This window comes from Eutrema salsugineum, unplaced genomic scaffold (genome assembly GCF_000478725.1).
Source record: "Eutrema salsugineum unplaced genomic scaffold, Eutsalg1_0 scaffold_26, whole genome shotgun sequence".
NCBI lineage: Eukaryota > Viridiplantae > Streptophyta > Magnoliopsida > Brassicales > Brassicaceae > Eutrema > Eutrema salsugineum.
This window is the reverse complement of record NW_006256783.1, coordinates 218,582-241,734: the sequence shown is the minus strand read 5'-3', so window position 1 is coordinate 241,734 and position 23,153 is coordinate 218,582. Positions and strand designations below refer to the sequence as shown.

General features: G+C 38.3%; 1 protein-coding gene across 1 annotated transcript; it reads left to right on the top strand.

The window, feature by feature from the left end:
- Positions 1–3,975: 3,975 nt before the first annotated feature.
- LOC18015326 (zinc finger MYM-type protein 1) lies at positions 3,976–4,860 on the top strand. Its single transcript, XM_006397319.1, has one exon. It carries the CDS (start codon positions 3,976–3,978, stop codon positions 4,858–4,860), a length of 885 nt encoding a protein of 294 aa, XP_006397382.1.
- Positions 4,861–23,153: the final 18,293 nt, after the last annotated feature.

Below are 23,153 nucleotides of genomic sequence, written 5' to 3'. Positions count from 1 at the left end.
TTTTCCCTAAGTTTTTGCTATTGTATATTTTTTATTATTCACTAAAGTTTTTTGAAAGAACTCTAATTATTTAAAAATTAGTTATTTACTTTGAATGAGAACCAACATTGTGTAAGAAATAGAACCCTTTTAATTGGCAGTGGAAATGTTAATCTAGAACGGGTTTTCTAATTTATAAGATTGTTAGATTTATTATTTCTCATTTGCAATTATATGAAATAACAAAAAAAAAATTGGATTTATCTATACTATGTATGTCAGTTAAATTTGAAATTTTAAAAGTTGAATTATTTTAAGAGTGATTTCGATAAGTTGTGATATCATTTATTCTATTGGAAATTAATTTATTAATCCGCATCAACAATATTTTAAACTTACCATCATAAAAGTTTATTCACTATTCAAATATGATATAAATTATAAGTTACACTATAATTTATAATGCTTTAACTGGTTGACTCTTGTATTAATTATGTAATATGTAACTGTTGCGAATGTAATATTTTTGATTTAGTAAATAATTTAACTTAGTATTTCATAAATTCAACATAAAAAGTACTGTTAGAAAAGAAGACGATTAAAAAAAAAGAAGAAAGTAACTTATTGAAATAATGATTCGGCATGCAGTTTTCAAAATAAAATTAAGACAGACATTTAAATCTAATTGACCAGGAATAAGCCCCTTGCATAGCAAACTTCTCTAAAGGTGTCGTATACAACCCCATTAAATGTTTGGATATCTTCATAACTGCAAGGAACTCTAATGATATTCAACAGACAACCCAAATAAAAAATCTCTCCATCATAAATTGAATAATGTTGAAGAATAGTTGGATTTCCTGAACCCTTCACCCGTGGCCTCCACTCATGCAATGTGGCATTCCAGAAAAATTGATGAGATAGTTCAGTATAGAGCAGGAATCTGGCAGTAGCGTATATCTTGTTACACTCCATCCAAGCAATAAATTTTGTATTTTTCATAAGTTTGTCGACCTTGTTTCGCTTGGAAGAATTTGTTCTTGGTAGATAAAATTGAATATCTCTGAAAACAATCATAAAGAACTTGTTTAAACTTTTAAAGGGAAACAAATAATGTACTATAATAAGTTATTAAGCGTAATTATCTATAAATCTATCAAAAGAATTCTTAATCGATAAAAGTGGGACGCAGAAAGCTTACCTATCCTGTTCATAGCAGTAGAAATGTGGAATATGGAGATTTTTTATTCAGTGTAACAAATGAAGTTGCAGGTCACAAAAGTATGATGTGAATATATAGATGGATTTAATAGTGTTTACACGAATATACGAAAACTTTAAAGATTGCAATATACATCTGGTTTTAGAAAGTAATAACAATATATAAATATTCTTCTTATTAAATGTATAAAAATCTAGAATATATGGTTATATAATTCAATTTGTACATAATAGCTTCATAAGCCCAATTGTGTCAATTGATTGCATTGACTTGTGTAAATATTATGTCCATATATCAAAAGCGAAAGTAAAAAAACTCAAACTGGTTGGTTGAAATAGTTTTCCCAAGAAAACATGGAAATTTGGTGACATTGAATATTTTTAACTACCCTATCCTATATAAAAGTAAGAGTTGCTTCAATTATAAACATACTTCTAAAAATTTCTCTGCATTTTTCAGGACTGATAATATTAGAAAAAAATAGAGAATCACCAAGAAAAAACTTATGATGAAAACGGATTACTGATCATTAATCCACCACCATTGAACATGCAATTTGGGGTGGAAGAACCACAATCATCTCCTCCAATTTCTGAATCAGAGATTGAAGAAAACTAATATGTGGGAAGAGATGCATGATTTTCTAAGCAAATCAACTGCGAAGGCCATCGAGGTTCCTTCTGAGGTAATTTAATCTTTAAATTAATCAGTTTTATTATGTACTTTGTATTAGTGAATGTTTATTTAAATATGTAATCTCTGCAGCCTGATGGAGAAATATTGACTGATGATCCAAAAGAACATTGTAAGAAAGGAAAACACGATCTCTGTCTAGATCTGGAGATAGGTTTGAAATATATAGAATGCGGCTTCGTTAAGACAAAGATCCGCTACCTAGATACATCGGAGTGGGTAAGTTGTTAATATTCCATTAATACATTGATTTGTTTAAGTAACATGTTTAAAGTTAACAATATTATATGTTTTTGGATCTTATAGACACATAAGAAGAAACATGGAAGGAGAAACTTTGGAGTATAGCTAAAATTATCTCTGTTTAAGAGAATATTATCTAATAATGTCTGCTACAATTAGGTGTTTTATGTTGATTATAATAAAATTGACTTAATTTTAAATAATGCAATATGTTTGTATTGCTTATTATTTATAAAATTCTATGTGAAAAGATTAAAACTTCATCTGCTACATTGATTGTAATCAGCTAACATTAAAACAACGAGACCATTTTACAATATTTCCCAGTCATCCTTGGATGTTATGAAAACAGCTACAAGTCAGTTGTCAAAACTAAAATCAAAACGCAAAACAAAATTAATTAATATTTACTCTTACACGTAAAGTTGTTAATATTTCATTAGTGAGCATTGGGTGTCATTGTTAGTAGTTACATAGTTCAATACTAATCCTGCATACCTATATGGAGCGTTATAGTTGCATTGTTTGGGATAATTATATATAGGAAAATTCAGAAAGGTTCGCAATAAATGTAAATGTCCAATCCGACTTACATATATTGTTATGATACTAAATTTGGCATATTATGGAAAATGTTCGTTATTAAATTGTAGTAGTATATTTTGACAATGTCTTATTATTATGAAAATATGCAATATTTGATGGAAGAATATGTCTATAAATAAAGTAACCTTTTTAAAATAAAATGCATTCTATATAGATCGTATATGTTATATCCAAAACTATACATATATACATGTAAAATATATAAACAATAAAAACAAAGGATAGTAAAGGACAGAAATAAATTGGCAATTAAACATTACCATAATATAAATCCTATATATTACATTGCAATCTTAAGAAAGTAATTTCAAATCTATCCCAGTTATATGGGAAAATATTACATAATATCATTGTTTAACATTTATGGGAAATTATTAAAGGACAGAAGTCGAATAACTCTGTTCAGCATTTACAATCATTAGATTGTTTTTTGGTAACCTATAAAACCATACAAAATAATTATATAAATACAACAATGTTAAAATGTTATTAAAACTGTGACATAACATACTTTTTTCGATCTTGATTTCAGGATCAAACAAAATTTTGGTGGAGTCAAAAGCGTTTGATATTGATATATCACCTATACTATAAAAACAAAAAAAATAAGAATAATTAACAAACTAATGCAAAATCAATCTTAACCAGGGGCACAACCACGTTTTAGGGAGGGGGGTCAGCTGACCCCACCTAATTAAGAAAAATATTTGTTAATTTTTTTTTTGACCTCATTACCTTCTAACTCAACGTGGGTTTATGTTATATTTAAGCCCAATTTAAATACAAACTCAACTATATATATTAATTAATTTTATTTCTATTTTAGAAAACACTAAAAGAGGAAAACTGTTATAAATATTAAATAGATGCCCATTATAAGGCCCATAACAAATATTATATTTGTCCCACATCGAAAACTTGTGGTGATAACTAGGTATTTGTAGTACTATATATATATATAATATATATATATATATCTTATAATTCACGGAATAAGACACATCAATTTCCTCTCTGTCTTGATAACTTGTTCACAACACGTTATCACACCGAAAAGGTGAGAGTTAGTTTAAAAGTTTATTTTCTCACACTCGAAAATGTGGGAGTTAGTTTAAAAGTTTATTTTCTCACACCGAAAAGGTGAGAGTTAGTTTTAAAATTTATTCTGGAATTATCTTTAGCTTTTAGTTTTATAATTTGAAATTAACTAACCTTTTTTTTTCAGATAAGTAATGGATCCGTTTCTGAAAAGAAAATCTCCATCAACAGATGAAACTGACTTGGATGACTTGTCGTATGATCCGTTTCTAAATACTTCAATCGATGCTTCTAGATACTTATTGAGACAAGGTTTGCCGTTTTGTGGTCATGATGAGACAAGAGATTCTAGTAACCAAGGGAATTTTTTGGAATTATTGAAGTATACGAGTGAACAGAATGAAGCTGTGAATAAGGTTATCCTGCAGAATGCTCCTGGAAATAACCAAATGGTATCTCATATAATTCAGAAAGATATTGTTAACTGCTTTTCAGAAGAAGTAGTTAATTCCATAATTCAAGAGATCGATAATGATGTGTTTGCGCTGTTGGTGGATGAATCTGCTGATTGTTCTAAGAAAGAGCAGATGGCTATAGTTTTTCGTTTTGTTGATAAACATGGTATAGTGAAAGAGAGATTTGTTGGTCTTGTCCATGTAAAGGAAACATCTTCTTCATCTCTGAAATCTGGAATTGATTCATTGTTTGCTAAATATAGTCTGAGTCTGAAAAAGGTGAGAGGACAATGCTATGATGGAGCAGGAAATATGAGGGGTAAACTGAATGGGCTGAGAACATTGATTTCAAGAGAAAGTAGTTCTGCGTACTATGTGCACTGTTTTGCCCACCAACTTCAATTGGTTGTTGTTGCAGTTGCGAAGAAACATTTGGAAGTTGAAAATTTCTTTGATAAGATTTTTGTGCTAGTGAACGTAGTTGTAGCTTCTTGTAAAAGAAAAGACAAGATGAAAGAAATTCACTGGGATACAATTGAAAAAGGAGTAAGTAGTGGTGAAATCAAGACTGGAAAAGGACTTAATCAAGAGTCTTCACTTCCAAGACCAGGAAATACACGTTGATATTAAACAAAATTTATCTGACCCCAGTATAAAAAATTTCTGACTCCGCCACTGATCTCAACCAACTGTGTACATATGAATAGCTGATATTTTGATCTCACTTTTGTACTCTTTTATACAGACATACACAAACAACAATAGCAGCCATATGTTTGTCAGTGTACTCAACAGTTGCTTTGCATATTGTCCCCTTAGTGTACATTTCAGTTGCACATCGCTTCAGCAATAAAAATATTAGCGTTCTATCGTTAACATATTGTTATTTATATTTTGGTATGATATCATAACTACTTAGTTGGTATCCTGGAGTGTTATCATTAATTTCTCGCTGATCCCTGATGTGGTCGTGTGTGAGGGTGTCAAGTTTTACCCTAAATGAAATCAATAGCCGCAAGTGCACAGCTGATCGATTGTAGTACATAGGGATCAGATCCACAGGGAAGGAGGATCTTTCCTGCAAAAGCCTTTGAAAAAAATATAAAGTAAGGAAGTCTAGAACCAGGCGAGTTTTGTGAGAGTTTTGGTGGTGTGTTTAAAACATAAAAACGAATTTTAAAGAGAAACTATTGGAATTAAAGTGACCTAATAACTAAACTTAACGAAAAAGGGTAAAGACGAGAAAAACGGCTAACCTAATTTATTAAATGAAAATCGATTGAAAGAGTAAAGAAGCTAGACTAAAGCTTAAATGAAAATTGGTGTAAATCTATAAGAAAAGAGGCGCTGGAGTTCAGGGAAGTTTTCTCAGGGATATGAACGATTCAAAACATTGCTAGAGAGTAAATTTGATAAGATCTTAGCTTAAAACTTTTCGAACTGGAGTCACAGAGGTATGAATACGCCACTGTCGTGATCATAGACAACTATCTCTCTCAACCCTGACCAGTAGGTTTCCACTCTGGGCCCTGGAAAGAAGATTTAAGACTCGTCAGCATTCAACAAATCACCCATAGGTAGGTTTCCACTCCTATGTTTGGTTTGCTCTCCCAAACTAGATCTGACAACGGATGAACACTTTCGTGTCACCAAGCATCTGGATCAGATTGTAGTTCATGACGCTACTCTCATGCAGTAAAAACGAATTCTGAAGAAAAAGTTCTAAGATTCGGCTCAAAAGCCAATGGAATCCTCACCGAACATATATATCCCCATCGAAAATCCCTTAATCCCAACAATAAAACTACTCAGACATGATGAACGAAATCAAAAACATAGTATTAAAAAGTAGAATAGAAACCGAAATTGAAAAAGAAAGAACAAGAGTTCAAGAGACAAATCTCTCTCTCCCTAAAACCTAAAACTTAAAAAGTATTCTAAAACAATAAGAGAATATGAGGTCATACGAATTAGGGTTCCTAAAACATGTATTTATAGTGCTCAAGACATCTCTAGGGTCTAGGGTTCCGGAATCAAGGCTGGGAAAATGATATGGGCTTCAAAAATGGGCCTTCGGAGTCGGAGTTAGCTGGCCGCGGTCGGGATGAGTGTGACCGCGGGGAATAGGTGGCTGGCCGCGGTCGGGATGATTGTGACCGCGGGAAATGGCCTGTTGGCCGCGGGTAGAAACGCTTGCCGGCTAATTTACGGGACATCTTACTTTTCGCGTATCTTTTGATTGAACCGTTGGATTGCCAAGGTGTAAAGTGTGTGAGAAAGCTGATACTTCCATCTTTAATATCTCCAAATTTGAGCTGGATCAGACGGTGAGAAGGCCTTCAATCGGGGGTGAACGTCTGACGGTTTGACTCTGAGCTGAAATCTGGTTTTCTATCCATTTTGTTAAGCTTTTCCCAAAGTTACCTGAAAAGAGTCTTGGAACTACAAATACTAGAAAAACGTAATAAAATTACTTAAAAGCAATTAAAAACATAGAAAAAGTATTTCAAAACGATCCATAAAAGTGGTCAAAATACGGTGTTATCAATCCCACTTTAACCTTTAGTTTTGATAACTTCCATACTCCCCACCATGACAATTTTTCAAATGACATCTTCAAGACAAAATATTTGTATACACTGATAAATATGTACAATAGAATATATTTATCAAAATCTCGATGATAACATACCGATGAGGACGTTTTTGTCGAGTTTGTCTTCCTTGATTGACTTGAAATCAGAGAAATATTTTTCTGGCAAATTTGATGGGAAATCAGTAATCTCCTTAGCACGGGTGGTTCTGCACAAAGCGATCTTGTATGGTAATGGAGTAGTCCTTAAATCACCATAGTACTCTTTAATGATGAAGCAATTAATAGAAAGTGATTTTCCTTCTATAAGAATGCCTTTATGTTTTGCGATCAATTCTTCATTAAGAGTAGCATGAATCCTAATGCCCTCTGAATTACATATAAATAGTATTACTATATAATTTATAGATTGATTAAACTACGATCTTATATATTTGATTCCCACTCTATGCCCAAAAACAAAATACATAAGATCGCATACAAACCTTCTAATCATGTTTAGCATCACTTCTTGCAAAAAGATTAAGTGTGCTCTTCATGATTAGTGAGTAGTTTCAATATAAGGTCTTAGATAGGTAGATTAGGGTGCTGAAATGCTAGATTACCAAGTTTAGGTTCTACTCTGCATCATTCATTTTCTAACAAACCGATCTCTATGCTAGATCCTTGAACATCACATGTGGTCTAGATCTGAGGTACTTTCACGCCTGAAAAGTGTTTGTTGAAATACCTGAACCAGGTTTGTTAGAGGTTTAAGAGTCTTTCATCATGATAATGATAGTTTGCTTTCTTAAATGACTTATTGAACTGATTCTTACTGCTTGCTGATTCATGCTTCTCAAAAGGGATTTTGGTATGAAAGAGGATTAGCATAGAAGTTTAATGCCTTCATGAGAAGCACTTGGGTCCAACATAGGATTGTGAACTTGGGTCCTTTTGATTCTTCTCTGCGTATTCCTTTAATTGGTTGAGGCTAAATCTTGAGAACTTCCGCATAACTTCTGGGTAAGCTTTATTTTTCAATTTCTTTCTCATTCTTAGGTTTTCCAGATTCAGCTCCCTCTTTCCCTTTTGTCTTCATAGCACCTTCGTAGATTGATGCTTCTTTAATTTCAGCTATCTTTAGCTGCTTTTCCTCTTGCTGGTTCTTTGTTGATAAGTTTCTGCCTTCTCCATCCTTCTGAATTTCTTGACCAGGTACTTTCTTTAACCCTTCCTTGTTGATGTTCTGCATCTTCTGCTTCTCCTTCTCAACCGCTTTGTTCTTCTCCTTTGTGTTCAGGTTCTGGTGATCAAACGTGATGCTGTCTGTCTCCTTGATCATTTCTCCTTTCTATGGAGTTCTTTCACCAATCTTCTTGACTCTGACTTGGGTGCCTTTTGCTTTTCTGCCAATCATCTCATCGATCAGCTTCGTCTCATTTTCTTTCAGCGATATGTCTTCTTATTTCTTACTTGAATCACTTTTGATTTCCTTCTTGGCTAGTTCTGTTTCTTGAACGATTTCTTTGATTTTCTTGATCTCAGTCTTCTTCTGATTTTCGTCTTTGATCGTTGATGATTTGTCTCCTCATGTTGCAGATTTTCCTTCAGTGCTGAACTGCAAGGGCATTGTGGAGCTAGAAGCTTCAGCATACCCTGCTCTCTGACCGCTGTACTCAGTCTTCTCTCTTGATGCTGTTTTAGTGATTTTTTCACTCATCGACATGTGAAGATGGAAGCTTTTCTTGTCCATTCCTATCTCAGCAATCTTCCTTCCAGCTTGGTTGAGGATAATACAGCTTCTGTGTTTAAAGGTAACCTCATATCCATTTTGAATAATTTGAGACACACTTAAGAGATTTTTAGTAATCTTGGGAACCAGAAGAACATTCCTGATGATCCTCTTTCCTTTAGTAGTCATGACTCCTATGTCTCCACGCCTTTAAATCATCAAAGCAGCACCATCACCGACTCGAATTGGAACTCTAAAACTTCTATCCACCTTGATTAAGAGTCTTTCATTTGGAGTCATTGACATGTTCATAATTTGCATCATTTAGATTGCATTTTAGAGTCCAAATCATGTCTTATCTCATGCATTTTAGGTCCTTAAGCATTGTTTTAGACCTTAGAGGTTGCATTAGGTCCCATTGAGTCTTTGCATGGTTTGGAATCATTATCAGGTACTTTTGGAGCTGTTTGGAGCAGAAGATATGTGATCAGAGGTTAAAACGGTGAAGAAAGGGCTCAGAAATGGTGGAAATGGCCTAAAAGAGTTTGTCGGCAAGATCATGTACTGATGGAGGTGTTTTCTCGGCTAAAAACGCTGTCGGGTGAATTTTCTAGGCTAAATCATGTACTGGACCTGAGGCGCATCGGCTAAAATTCTATCGGGTGAAATCTCTATCGTGTTAAAGCTTATGCCGAACAGGAAGGATTTTTCTCTGCTAAAAACGTAACCGCGGGTAGCATTTCTCGGCTATTTTTCATACCGCGGTACATAGTTCTTGGCTAAAACCCGTTTGCGCCAATGAGAGCTAAAGATTGGCAATCCGGGGAAGCTTCCAGTCCGAATCAGTTGTCGGGGTCTCCATCAAAGTTAGAGAGGATCGAGTTAGGGTTCCAGAACAGTTAGAATCCTGAATTCGGAGCAGTGAGCAGAGAGTTAAGGCCATCCGGAGACACACCTGTCTCGCATCTGTTTTAAGCTGATCCCATGAGCTTCATAGATTGCGTTGGATGATGCCTTTCCAGTCAGATTCAGTAGTCGGGGCCTTCATCAAGATTCAAGTTCTTTGAGTGCTATTTCCAGAACATCTAAGATCGTCCGACTTGGAGCTGTGAATTGAGAGATATCATCTCCGGAATAAACACGGGTCTAGAAGCTGCTTTCTTACTGTTCCGATGCGATGCAAAGATGAGCCGTCTGGGGAGCCTTCCACTTCCCAAGTGCGGATGGTTCCTTTAACAAAGTTTGCGCTGGATGAGTGATCTTTCTCATGGAGCTAGTTTTAAGTCGTTTGGAGCTATGTGCTGAAAGTTATTGAGATCAGGAGACAAGCTGGTCGATACAAGCTTCAAGAGTTGCGATTTGTGCTAAGTGTTTAAGCAGGCCTCGGTGTCATTCCCTCAACATTGCCTATATCGAGGTTTATTCTCTGAATCTTTTTGGTCTAGACCTCGGACTAACCCCTCAGTGTATCAAGACCGAGGCACACATGCTGAGAAAACAAAGCTGAAAATGACTAAGTGTTGAAGCTGAGCATCTATGCGATTTGGTGTGAGATTTGTCTAAGTGTGAAACTAGACCTCGGCTTCAGCCCCTCAGCATTGCAAGTTGGACCTCATCTTCCTTTTCCCCTCGAACAAAGCCCCTCGGTGTATCTATACCGAGGTCCTTTGTCACAAACCCAGATAAAGAACAAAGAAGTTCTAATGAGTGCACGTGAAGATGGATCAAAGACTAGGGCTCATGCATGTTCTTGGTGAGTTCTTGGTGGATTCTTCATATTCAACCCAGCAATACCGAGCCCCTCGACATCAACCCCTCGGCTTCACTCTCTCACACACCAAGGTGCTCACCCATTCTCCCAAGAAGACCAGTTCAGTACCCGGTTTGTTCCGGGCTGACCCGCATCACTTAGCTGAACTATATATAGTTTTATGGACTAAAACCCTACTTATCTTATCTCTTATATTATCTTATCCTGGAGAACTTGCCTCTTTTGTGAAAACTGGTCTCTTTAATCAGAGATCTCGTTTTTGCATCATTAAAGCTTGTTTCTCTTCATTTCTTTTCATCAAATTAAAGTTCTAATCATGTCTAGCATCACTTCTTGCAAAAGATTAAATGTGCTCTTCATGTAGTTTCATTATAAGTTCTTAAATAGGTAGATTAGGGTGCTGAAATGCTAGATTAGCAAGTTTAGGTTCTAGATCTGCATCATTCATTTTCTAACAAACCGATCTATATGCTAGATCCTTGAACATCACATGTGGTCTAGATCTGAGGTACTTTCACGCCTGAAAAGTGTTTGTTGAAATACCTGAACCAGGTTTGTTAGAGGTTCAAGAGTCTTTCATCATGATAATGATAGTTTGCTCTCTTAAATGACCTATTGAACTGATTCTTAATGCTTGCTGATTCATGCTTCTCAAAAGGGATTTTGGTATGAAAGAGGATTAGAATAGAAGTTTAATGCCTTCATGAGAGGCACTTGGGTCCAACTTAGGATTGTGAACTTGGGTCCTTTTGATTCTTCTCTGCGTATTCCTTTAATTGGTTGAGGTGAACTCTTGAGAACTTCCGCATAGCTTCTGGGTAAGCTTGATTTTTCAATTTCTTTCTCATTCTTAGGTTTTCCAGATCCAGCTCCCTCTTTCCCTTTTGTCTTCATAGCACCTTCGTAGATTGATGCTTCTTTAATTTCAGCTATCTTTAGCTGCTTTTCCTCTTGCTGGTTCTTTGTTGAGAAGTTTCTGCCTTCTCCATCCTTCTGAATTTCTTGACCAGGTACTTTCTTTAACCCTTCCTTGTTGATGTTCTGCATCTTCTGCTTCTCCTTCTCAACCGCTTTGTTCTTCTCCTTTGTGTTCAGGTTCTGGTGATCAAACGTGATGCTGTCTGTCTCCTTGATCATTTCTCCTTTCTATGGAGTTCTTTCGCCAATCTTCTTGACTCTGACTTGGGTGCCTTTTGCTTTTCTGCCAATCATCTCATCAATCAGCTTCGTCTCATTTTCTTTCAGCGATATGTCTTCTTATTTCTTACTTGAATCACTTTTGATTTCCTTCTTGGCTAGTTCTGTTTCTTGAACGATTTCTTTGATTTTCTTGATCTCAGTCTTTTTCTGATTTTCGTCTTTGATCGTTGATGATTTGTCTCCTCATGTTGCAGATTTTCCTTCAGTGCTGAACTGCAAGGGCATTGTGGAGCTAGAAGCTTCAGCATACCCTGCTCTCTGACCGCTGTACTCAGTCTTCTCTCTTGATGCTGTTTTAGGGATTTTTTCACTCATCGACATGTGAAGATGGAAGCTTTTCTTGTCCATTCCTATCTCAGCAATCTTCCTTCCAGCTTGGTTGAGGATAATACAGCTTCTGTGTTTAAAGGTAACCTCATATCCATTTTGAATAATTTGAGACACACTTAAGAGATTTTTAGTAATCTCGGGAACCAGAAGAACATTCCTGATGATCCTCTTTCCTTTAGTAGTCATGACTCCTATGTCTCCACGCCTTTAAATCATCAAAGCAGCACCATCACCGACTCGAATTGGAACTCTAAAACTTCTATCCACCTTGATTAAGAGTCTTTCATTTGGAGTCATTGACATGTTCATAATTTGCATCATTTAGATTGCATTTTAGAGTCCAAATCATGTCTTATCTCATGCATTTTAGGTCCTTAAGCATTGTTTTAGACCTTAGAGGTTGCATTAGGTCCCATTGAGTCTTTGCATGGTTTGGAATCATTATCAGGTACTTTTGGAGCTGTTTGGAGCAGAAGATATGTGATCAGAGGTTAAAACGGTGAAGAAAGGGCTCAGAAATGGTGGAAATGGCCTAAAGGAGTTTGTCGGCAAGATCATGTACTGATGGAGGTGTTTTCTCGGCTAAAAACGCTGTCGGGTGAATTTTCTAGGCTAAATCATGTACTGGACCTGAGGCGCATCGGCTAAAATTCTATCGGGTGAAATCTCTATCGTGTTAAAGCTTATGCCGAACAGGAAGGATTTTTCTCTGCTAAAAACGTAACCGCGGGTAGCATTTCTCGGCTATTTTTCATACCGCGGTACATAGTTCTCGGCTAAAACCCGTTTGCGCCAATGAGAGCTAAAGATTGGCGATCTGGGGAAGCTTCCAGTCCGAATCACCTGTCGGGGTCTCCATCAAAGTTAGAGAGGATCGAGTTAGGGTTCCAGAACAGTTAGAATCCTGAATTCGGAGCAGTGAGCTGAGAGTTAAGGCCATCCGGAGACACACCTGTCTCGCATCTGTTTTAAGCTGATCCCATGAGCTTCATAGATTGCGTTGGATGATGCCTTTCCAGTCAGATTCAGTTGTCGGGACCTTCATCAAGATTCAAGTTCTTTGAGTGCTATTTCCAGAACATCTAAGATCGTCCGATTTGGAGCTGTGAATTGAGAGATATCGTCTCCAGAGTAAACACGGGTCCAAAAGCTGCTTTCTTACCGCTCCGATGCGATGCAAATATGAGCCGTCTGGGGAGCCTTCCACTTCCCAAGTGCCGATGGTTCCTTTAACAAAGTTTGCGCTGGATGAGTGATCTTTCTCATGGAGCTAGTTTTAAGTCGTTTGGAGCTATGTGCTGAAAGTTATTGAGATCAGGAGACAAGCTGGTCGATACAAGCTTCAAGAGTTGCGATTTGTGCTAAGTGTTTAAGCAGGCCTCGGTGTCATTCCCTCAACATTGCCTATATCGAGGTTTATTCTCTGAATCTTTTTGGTCTAGACCTCGGACTAACCCCTCAGTGTATCAAGACCGAGGCACACATGCTGAGAAAACAAAGCTGAAAATGACTAAGTGTTGAAGCTGAGCATCTATGCGATTTGGTGTGAGATTTGTCTAAGTGTGAAACTAGACCTCGGCTTCAGCCCCTCAGCATTGCAAGTTGGACCTCATCTTCCTTTTCCCCTCGAACAAAGCCCCTCGGTGTATCTATACCGAGGTCCTTTGTCACGAACCCAGATCAAGAACAAAGATGTTCTAACGAGTGCACGTGAAGATGGATCAAAGACTAGGGCTCATGCATGTTCTTGGTGAGTTCTTGGTTGATTCTTCATATTCAACCCAGCAATACTGAGCCCCTCGACATCAACCCCTCAGTTTCACTCTCTCACACACCGAGGTGCTCACCCATTCACCCAAGAAGACCGGTTCAATACCCGGTTTGTTCCGGGCTGACCCACATCATTTAGCTGGTTTAAGGGACTAAAACCCTTCTTATCTTATCTCTTATATTATCTTATCCTGGAGAACTTGCCTCTTTTGTGAAAACTGGTCTCTTTAATCAGAGATCTCGTTTTTGCATCATTAAAGCTTGTTTCTCTTCATTTCTTTTCATCAAATCAAACTTATTATCATGTCTAGCATCACTTCTTGCAAAAGATTAAGTGTGCTCTTCATGGTTTGTGGATAGTTTCATTATAAAGTCTTAGATAGGTAGATTAGGGTGCTGAAATGCTATATCAGCGAGTTTATCTTGTTATTGAGTTCATGTTAAATGATTCTGCTTGAATGTTTGTTCATTAACTCGCTAGTTTGGTATAGAAGCACCCTAGTTCATTATCCTGTCTAAGACCTTTGCCTCATCATTACATATCATCAACTGCTTATCTTGCTTATCTATTTACTTGTATGCTTCTTGTTTTAGTTTAAATCTTATTTTCTCATCTTGTTTTGCTATTAGTTTAGAAACCAAAACCATTACCTGTTTGACTTGAATTAAGATTCACAGCATCATAAACTAATGTCTAATCCACAAGCATGGATTGATACCTCTTCATTCTACAATGACAGGGGATTGATAACCCTTCAAAGGCCTGAAAAACCTTGTTATCAATTGGCGCCGTTGCCAACTAGTGAATTTAGCATTAGTTTTTGCTTGTTCTTGAGATCAAGTCTTTATTTTCTTGTTTTACTGATCAGTTTTTGAGCTTTGTCTTTGAGTGATCAGGTATACGCGAACACGTTCCAGAAGTTCAGAGCCTCCTCAGCCTTAGAACAACAACATAAACCTGCTTGAAAGAAGAGCTAGAGAGAGGGCTGCGAATCAGGTACGGTTGGGTATGGAAGATCAAGCAAGGATTAAGCAACAGGCTCAAGAAGCTGAGCATCAGGCTCACCTAAACCAGTCACAGGCCAAGAGGAACGAGCAACAAGCCTATGTAAATCAGATCATGCCTCAGCGTAATGAAAGGCAAGCTCAGCAGAATCAACAGCAAGCTAACCGCAATGAGCAACAGGCTCAGAACATTCCTCAGCCTCAGCCACAAGCTCAAAAGCAGCCTCTGATAGCTAAGAATTTTCGGTCTTTAAAGAGGTATCAATCCCCTGTAGTTGTAGTACAAGGGTATCGAATCCAAGCTTGTGGTAGACACTAATCTATCATGCTCATTACTTAAGTCAAGTTGATCAAGAAAAGATTTTGTTGTTTAATCTATTTGAAATGCAAGAAATAATAAAAATAAAGCAAGATAATGGATTTAAACTAGAGAAGATGCAAATAACAAACAAGAAGACTAGACAAATGATCGGATGATGATATGAAATGATAAAGCAGAGGCTTTAGACATTATAAATGACTCGGGTGCTTCCAAGCTAAACTAGCGATTTAATGAATCAAGATTATCAAGTAACTGATCCTCTCATTTAACATGAACTCAAAGACAAGTTAATCCTCTCATGAAGGTATTAAGCTTCTAAACTGATCCTCTTTCATACCAAAATCCCTTTTGAGAAGCATGAATCAGTCAGCTTTAAGATCCAGTTTGATAAGTCATTTAAGAAGAACAAACTATCACTCTCATGATGAAAGACTCTTAAACCTCTAACCAATTGGTTCAGACATTTCTACAAACACTTTTGGTGCGAGAACATGTCTTAGATCTGGACCACATGTGATGTTCATGGATGCAGCTTACATATCTGATCGGTTAGAGAATGAAATATGCAAGACTAGACCCCTAAACTCGCTAATCTACCATGAAAGCACCTTAATCTACCTATCTAAAACCTCATAAGCGGACTATTCACTAATCATGAAGAGCTCACTAAATCCTTTGCAAGATGTGAAGCTAGTCATGATTAGAAGCTTGAATGATGATGATAAAAAGAAATGAAGGAGAACAAGATCTTTACGTGAAAACGAGATATCCGATTAAAAATATGCAAGTTTCACAAAAGAGGCAAGTTCTCAAAGCTAAAAACAGATAAGAGATAAGATGATTAGGTTTTTGATCCTAAAAACTATTTATGGTAAAGGCTAAGTGTTGCGGGTCAGCCTGGAACAAACCGGGTACTGAACGCTCTTCTTGGGTCGTCGGGTGAGCACCTTGTTGTGTGAGAGAGTGAAGCCGAGGTCTTGATGTCGAGGGGTGCACGTGAGCAAAGATCAGGATGAAGATCTCATGAAGAACACGTCAAGAACATGCATGAACCCTAGTCTTCGATCCATCTTCACGTGCATTCTCTGAGTCAGCTTGTTCTTGAATCTGGGTTTGTGACAAGGGACCTCGGCATGCAATGCCGAGGGGCTTGGTAGTCGAGGGACCAATGCATATGAGGTCCGACATGCAATGCCAGGGTCTTGAAGACGAGGTTCACGTTCAAGACGTAGTCGTTTTTCAGCTCTGCTTCTTCAACACGCATGCCTCGGTCTTGATACACCGAGGGGTTAGCACGAGGTGTGGACCAAAGAGCTTCAGGGAACGAGCCTCGGCTTAGGCAATATCGAGGTAATGATGCCAAGGCTTGCAAAAACACTTAGCGCGTATCACAACTCTTTAGGCCTGTACCGACCTGCTTGTCTCCCGGTTGCAATAACTTTCTGCAAAAAACTCCAAATGACTTGAAACCAACTCCACGATCAAGATCACTCATTCAGCTCGAACTTTGGTGAAGAAACCGTCGGATTGCTCATCTTTGCATCGCATCGGAACGGCAGAAAAACAGCTTTTAGACCGGCATCTATTCCGGAAACGATATCTTTCAGACCACAGCTCCGAATTGGGTGAACTCAGGTGTTCTGGAAAGAGCACTCAAAGATCTCAAACATTGATGAAGGCCTTGTAAACTGATTCGAGCTGGAAAGGCATTGCCCAACGTAATCTTTGAAACTCATCGGATCGGCTCTTGAATGCATGAAAGACAGGTGTGTTTCCTGGTGGCGATATACCTCAACTTACTGCTCCGAATTCAGTGATTCTAATTGTTCTGGGATCTTGATTTGATTATATCCAACTTTGATGAAGACTCCGTTAACTGATTCGGACCAGAAGATTCCCCGGATTTGCAATCTTTGACGCGCGCGGGTGAAAACAGGTTTTAGCCGAGAAATGCTTCCCGCGGTAAGGACAATATCCGAGAAACGTGTACCGTGGTAAGCTTTTTAGCCGATAAAAACTCCCCGTCTCGGCATAAAACTTTACCCGATAGAATTTTCACCCGGTACTGATTTTTAGCCAATAAAAACCACCCGATGGCATTTTTAGACGATAAACTGATCCAGCCGGTACATGCTTTTGCCGAGAAATTCCTTTAAACGGGTTTCACCATTTTTAACCCTTTTCTTCACCATTTCAACTCCTGATCACACCTCTTGAACTCCAAATAGCTTCCAAAACACCTGATAAAACTCTTTGGGACCTAATGCAAACCCTAAAGCTTAATTTGATGCCTAAGGACCTAAAATGTATGAGAAAACACATGATTGGGACTCTGAAATGCAGCCTAAATGATGCAAATTATAGACATATCAACTCCCCCACACTTGTCCTTTGCTTGTCCTCAAGCAAAAAGAACAAATGAGAGAAAGAGGTTGAATGCAACGGGAGTTCATATTCCTTATGGGAGAGAGATACAATCACAAATAGACTCAGATTCCAAGTTGCCAATTCCATTTTCAATGCAAGACTCTACTTTGATTTTCAAAATTCAACAAACGATCTCCACAAACTCTTCTTATCACACGGCTTTTTGACATTCATTAAGCGTTTACCAAGTGAATATAGTGATGCAAGTTCAAGCGAGTAATGTTTGGCTAAGGGTGAGGCTATGAGATAAAAATGATCTCATTCAAATGCAAATGCACACGCAGGGTTCAAAGCAATCAAGGATCTCTCTATGAACGATCAAAGCTTCGGCAAAATGTTAAAGGTAAAGAGCAATGGGCGCATACAAAAGCAAGTCTCAGCTCAGTTCCCTTACCAAAGACACTCTAACTCACACACTCTCAGAATGAACCTCACAACTGTCTTTTCACTCGCTCTCATCTCTCAAAAAGGGTTTCCTTTCTTTAAGACTCTCGGCTTGGGATCTTCTTTTCAAATTTAGCTCTTTCTTCACAACTTTGGTCATCTAACCTCTCACTTTCTCTTTTTTTTTTGTAAACACTTGAGCCGTTTTGGCTTCTTTTCTTTTCTTTGCTTTTCACTCGGAGGTCAGACACTTTCTTTTAAACACTTAGAGCTTTCTTTCTTTTCAAAAACAAAAGATCCAAGACCGGATTCTCTTTCTTTTCAAAAACCCTTATTCCACATGCTCTCATTTTTACACACTCTTTCTTTCCTCTCAAAGACGATTTCTCTCAAAAATTATCACTCATGAACACCTCTCCCTCTCATTTATTCACAGCCTAGACCTAATAGCTCCTTGATGTTGGAACTAGACACTCTTCGAGACTTGCCCTTGTCGCTCTAAACCTAACACTTTCTGCCAAGTTTTGATCCAAGGAGGCCTTACAATTCACACACAAATTTCATTAGGCTTGAAAGAAGGATTGGTTCAGGGTGAGGAAAACTGATCCAAAGGTGGAATCAGCTATTTGAGCTAAAGAAAAGAGCGGCAAAAAAGGTTCTAGCTCAATTATGTGTAAATGTAACCACAATACTCACTCAAACCATGCATCAAGAGATATTTACAAGTCAAGTTCAGCGGTTCTCACTTATTAGAGCCGAGTTCAATTTCAAGTTTGTTCTCAGATTCAAATCGTTTCAAGTCTAGCATGCAACAAGGAACCAGCAAACATGAAAATCAAGTTCTCAAAGCGATGATCTCTCAAGGAAAAACCTGTCATTACTCCTGTGCGTTGATGCAATCCTATATGATGCAACTAGACTCATGAACATTTTTTTTGTGAAAATTTTCTGATTTTTCGTCTGCACTAAGCTATATGAGACTCAAAATGCAAAAGATCAAATAAGAACACAGAAAAAAAGATCAGAAGACACAAAGCTCCTCCCCCACACTTAAATAACACAGTCCCTTGTGTTATAAAAGCATGCGAGAGAAGGAAAAGCAAAACAAGACTAATGCGAGATGATATAGTCAGAATGCATATGTACAAGGGTTTGAAGTCTTTACCTCAGTCGCTGAGGTCAGATCCCATGTAGTACGAGGCATTGGAAGTGGAGTAAGACGGTGTAGGATCCCTTGGTGGACTGCTCTCTGATGAGTCAGGCTGAAACGCCGTAGCCGGATCGATCCAGTCCTCTTTGTCTGGTGGGAATGCAGGATTACATGGATTTGAGCTCTCACCGACCTCTTCTTGTGTAACCGGTGCAGTTGAGGTGGCCGAGTTCTTATCAGGTGATGCAGGCACCGTGAGCTGCTTTACTTTCTTCTTTAGCTACCTCACGCAATCGACGAGCTTGTGAATCGTCTTGTCGTGCCAATTGCACCATTTTTGAATACCATTAACCCTTGAGTACAGCTTCCTCGTGAGATACCCAGGTTCACCCCAAACATAAGGATCAAAGTGATATCGGCCTGCTCCCATTCTTCTGTTAGAGACTCTAGGTTCCTCGTTCTCACATCCATCAGCTCTGGCTTCGTTCTGAGGCCTACTAGACTCGGCCTTCTCTTCTTTCATTCCCTTGCGCAATGGTGGATCGATGAAGGGGTTGTATAGCTGGTCGTTGAGCAGGTAGAATGAGACATTGCGATTTTCTTGTAACGTTGTGAGGGCTCGGTTGGGCAAAAGAACCTGTGTATCATCTCTGTGCAACAACTTGAAGTTATAAGCCCACCGGTTCCTTACCTTGCCTTTGAAGAAACTGCTTTTGCCCATGTATTGCTCATCGATGAGGCTCGACTTAGCTTTGGTATCAGGAAACACAAAGCCTCTTGCTCTTAAGATCTTGGTCACGACCCCACCGTTCTGGAGCCGTGCTAGAATAGCAAGTCAATGAATCAGTATTATCAAGCGGTTTCATTTAACATGAACTCAAAGTATGTTAATCTTCTCATGAAAGTATTAAACATCTAAGCTGATCCTCTTTCATACCAAAATCCCTTCTGAGAAGCATGAATCAGTCAGATTTAGGATCCAGTTCAATAAGTCATTTAAGAGTTCAAACTATCACTGTCGCGATGAAAGACTCTTAAACCTTTAACCAAGTGGTTCAGACATTTCTACGAACACTTTTGATGCGAGATATGTCTCAGATCTGAACCTCAAGTGATGTGCTTGGATCCAGCTTAGAGATCTCGTCGGTGAAAGAATGAAACATGCAAGACTAGACCCTTAATATCACTAATCTATCATGAAAGCACCCTAATCTACCTATCTAAAGCCGCTTAAACGACTACTCACTGATCATAACGAGCTCACTCAGTCCTTTGCAAGACGTGTAGCTAGTCATGGTAAGAAGTTTTATGCTGGAGATTAAAAGAAATAAACAAGAACAAGATTCTGATGTGAAAACGAGATATCGGATTAGATTAATCAAGTTTCACAAAAGAGACAAGTTCTTAAAGCTAAAACAGGCAGGAAATAAGATAAGATAAAAGATGATTAGGTTTCTGGTCCTAAAATCTATTTATAGTGAAGGGTAAGTGTCGCAGGTCAGCCCGGAACAAACCGGGTACTGAACGCTCTTCTTGGATCGTCGGGTGAGCACCACGGTGTGTGAGAGAGTGAAGTCGATGTCTTGATGCCGAGGGGTGCACGTGAGCAAAGATCAAGATGAAGATCTCATGAAGAACACGTCAAGAACATGCATAAACCCTAGTCTTCAATCCATCTTCACATGTGTCCTCTAAGTCACTTTGTTCTGGATTCTGGGTTTGTGACAAGGGACCTTGGCATGTAATGCCGAGGAGCTTGGTAGTCGAGGGGTTCAGGAAGACGGAGTCCGGCATGCAACGCCGAGGTCTTTATACCGAGGTGCATGTTCAACACTTAGTCATTTTCAGCTTAACTTCTCTTGCATGCATGCCTTGATCTCAACATACCGAAGGGTTGGTATGAGAGCTAGCCCAAAATGCTTTCAGGAGATGAGCCTCGGACTGAGCAATGTCGAGGTAACGATGCCAAGGCTTGTAGAAACACTTAGCGCGTATCGCAACTCCTTTGGGTTCATATTGACCAACTCGTCTTCCAAAGGCAATAACTTTTAGCACACGACTCCAAATTGAGCGACCTTAGGCATTCCGAAGAGAGCATTCACAGACCTCAAATATTGATGAAGGCACCGTATGTTGGTTCGAGCTGGAAGGGCTTCGTCCCCCGTAATCTTTGGGGCTCAGTTGATCGGCTTTTTGGGTGCATGCGAGATAGGCGTGTCTTCCGGAAGCGATATCTCTCTACTCACTGGTCCGAATTGCGTGACTCTAACTGTTCTGGGATCTTGGCTTGATTATCTCCAAGTATGATGAAGACCCCGTTGGCTGATTCGGACTGGAAGTTTCCCGGCTTTGAGATCTTTGAGGCGCGCGGGTGAAAATGGGATTTAGCCGATAAAAGCTTCCCGCTGTAAGGAGAATATCCGAGAATCACGTACCGTGGTAAGCTTTTTAGTCGATAACAACTTCTCGCCTCGGCATAAAACTTCACCGAATGGAATTTCACCCGGGTTTGATTTTTAGCCGGTAAATGTCATCCGATAGCGATTTTGGCCGATGTTCTGATCCGGCCGGTACGAGTATTTGCCGAGAAATTTCTCCAAGCGGTTTTCACCATTTTTGACCCTTTTCTTCACCGTTTCCACTCCTGATCCTCCTCTTGAGCTCCAAATAGCTTCCAAAGCACCTGATAAAGACTTCAAAACATGCAAAACTCGATGGGACCTAATGCAAATCGTAAAGCTTATTTTGATGCCTAAAGACTCAATATACATGAGAAAACACATGATATGGACTCTAAAATGCAGCTTAAATGATGGAAAATATAGACATATCAACTCCCCCACACTTGCCCTTTGCTTGTGCTCTAGCAAAAAGAACAAATGAGAGAAAGAGGTTGTAATGCAACGAGAGTTCATATTTCCTTTTAGAGAGAAGTGATCACAACGAGAACACAAGTTCATGCTCAAATATGCAATGCAAAGCCATACTCAGACATATATCAAATCAAACAAGGAATCTCCACAAGTTCTCCTCTCTCTCAACTCTTTCACGTTTGTTAAGCTTTTAACCAAGTGGATCATGTTCATGCAAATCAAGTGGATTCATTTGGCTTGGGACTGGGTTTTGAGATTAAAACGATCTCAATCAAGTAACTGGTACTCCATGCAAGGGGATCACTCAAAAATTAGTGGACTTTAGTAAAATGCTAAGGGTAAAAAGCAACAGATGCATACAAAGATAGAACTGCATCTACCCCACACCCAAAATGCTTTTCACACTCAACTTTAAACCTCTCAAGACTCTTTCCCTAGTCTACTCACCCCAAATGGCATTTTGCCTTTGACACTCAATCAGCTTTCGTTACTCTCTTCATTTCATCTCTTAGGGGAATGCTTTCTTTAACAACCACTTAGTGGGTTTCTTTTCTTTAACACACAAGCTCTTCTTTAATCAAGCCTCTTTTTGAATCTTTTCTTTTTCTTTTCATGAGACTCTTTTCACTTTAACACATGAGCTTTACATTTCAGCACACACTCACTTTCTTTCATTTAAGCATTCATTCCCCTAACCAATCCGGTTCTTTCCACTTTCATCACTCTGAATTTTTTGTTTTTGTTTTTTTCTTTTCAGCTCGCTCACTCAAGATCGATGCTCTCACTTTCACCTATACCTAGACTAGCCCTTGATGTTGGACCAGTGTCTACATGCAGCACTATCTTTATCACTTTAAACCCAACACTTTTTACCAAGTCTACTAGAAACTAGGCCTCACAAATCATGCACACAAGAAGGGTGTTTAGGCTTCAAAGAAAGGTTTGGCTAAAGGCAGGGAACGGTCTCAAGATGAGAGATCAGCTACTTGAGCTAGCGAGAGCGATTAAAAGGGATAAGAAAGCTCAAATATGTATGTGATACCCATGAATTCACGATGATATGCACAAACATGATAATTAGATGTCAAGTTCAAGGTTCTCACTTAATCAGAGTTGAGTTCGGTTCAAACTTGCTTCTCAGATTCAAATCGTTTCAGAGTTTGCAAGCACAGAATATGTTTCAAAAGCATATTTAGTTCAAGTTCTCAAGGTGATTTACTCTCTAGGAAAAAACCTATCATTACTCCTTGCATTGATGCAATCCTACATGATGCAACTAGACTCGATCTTAAAATGCGAAATGCAACTAGAATGAGCATTTTTTGTGAAAATTTTCAGCTTTTTCATATGCACTAAGCTACATAAGACTCAAAAATGC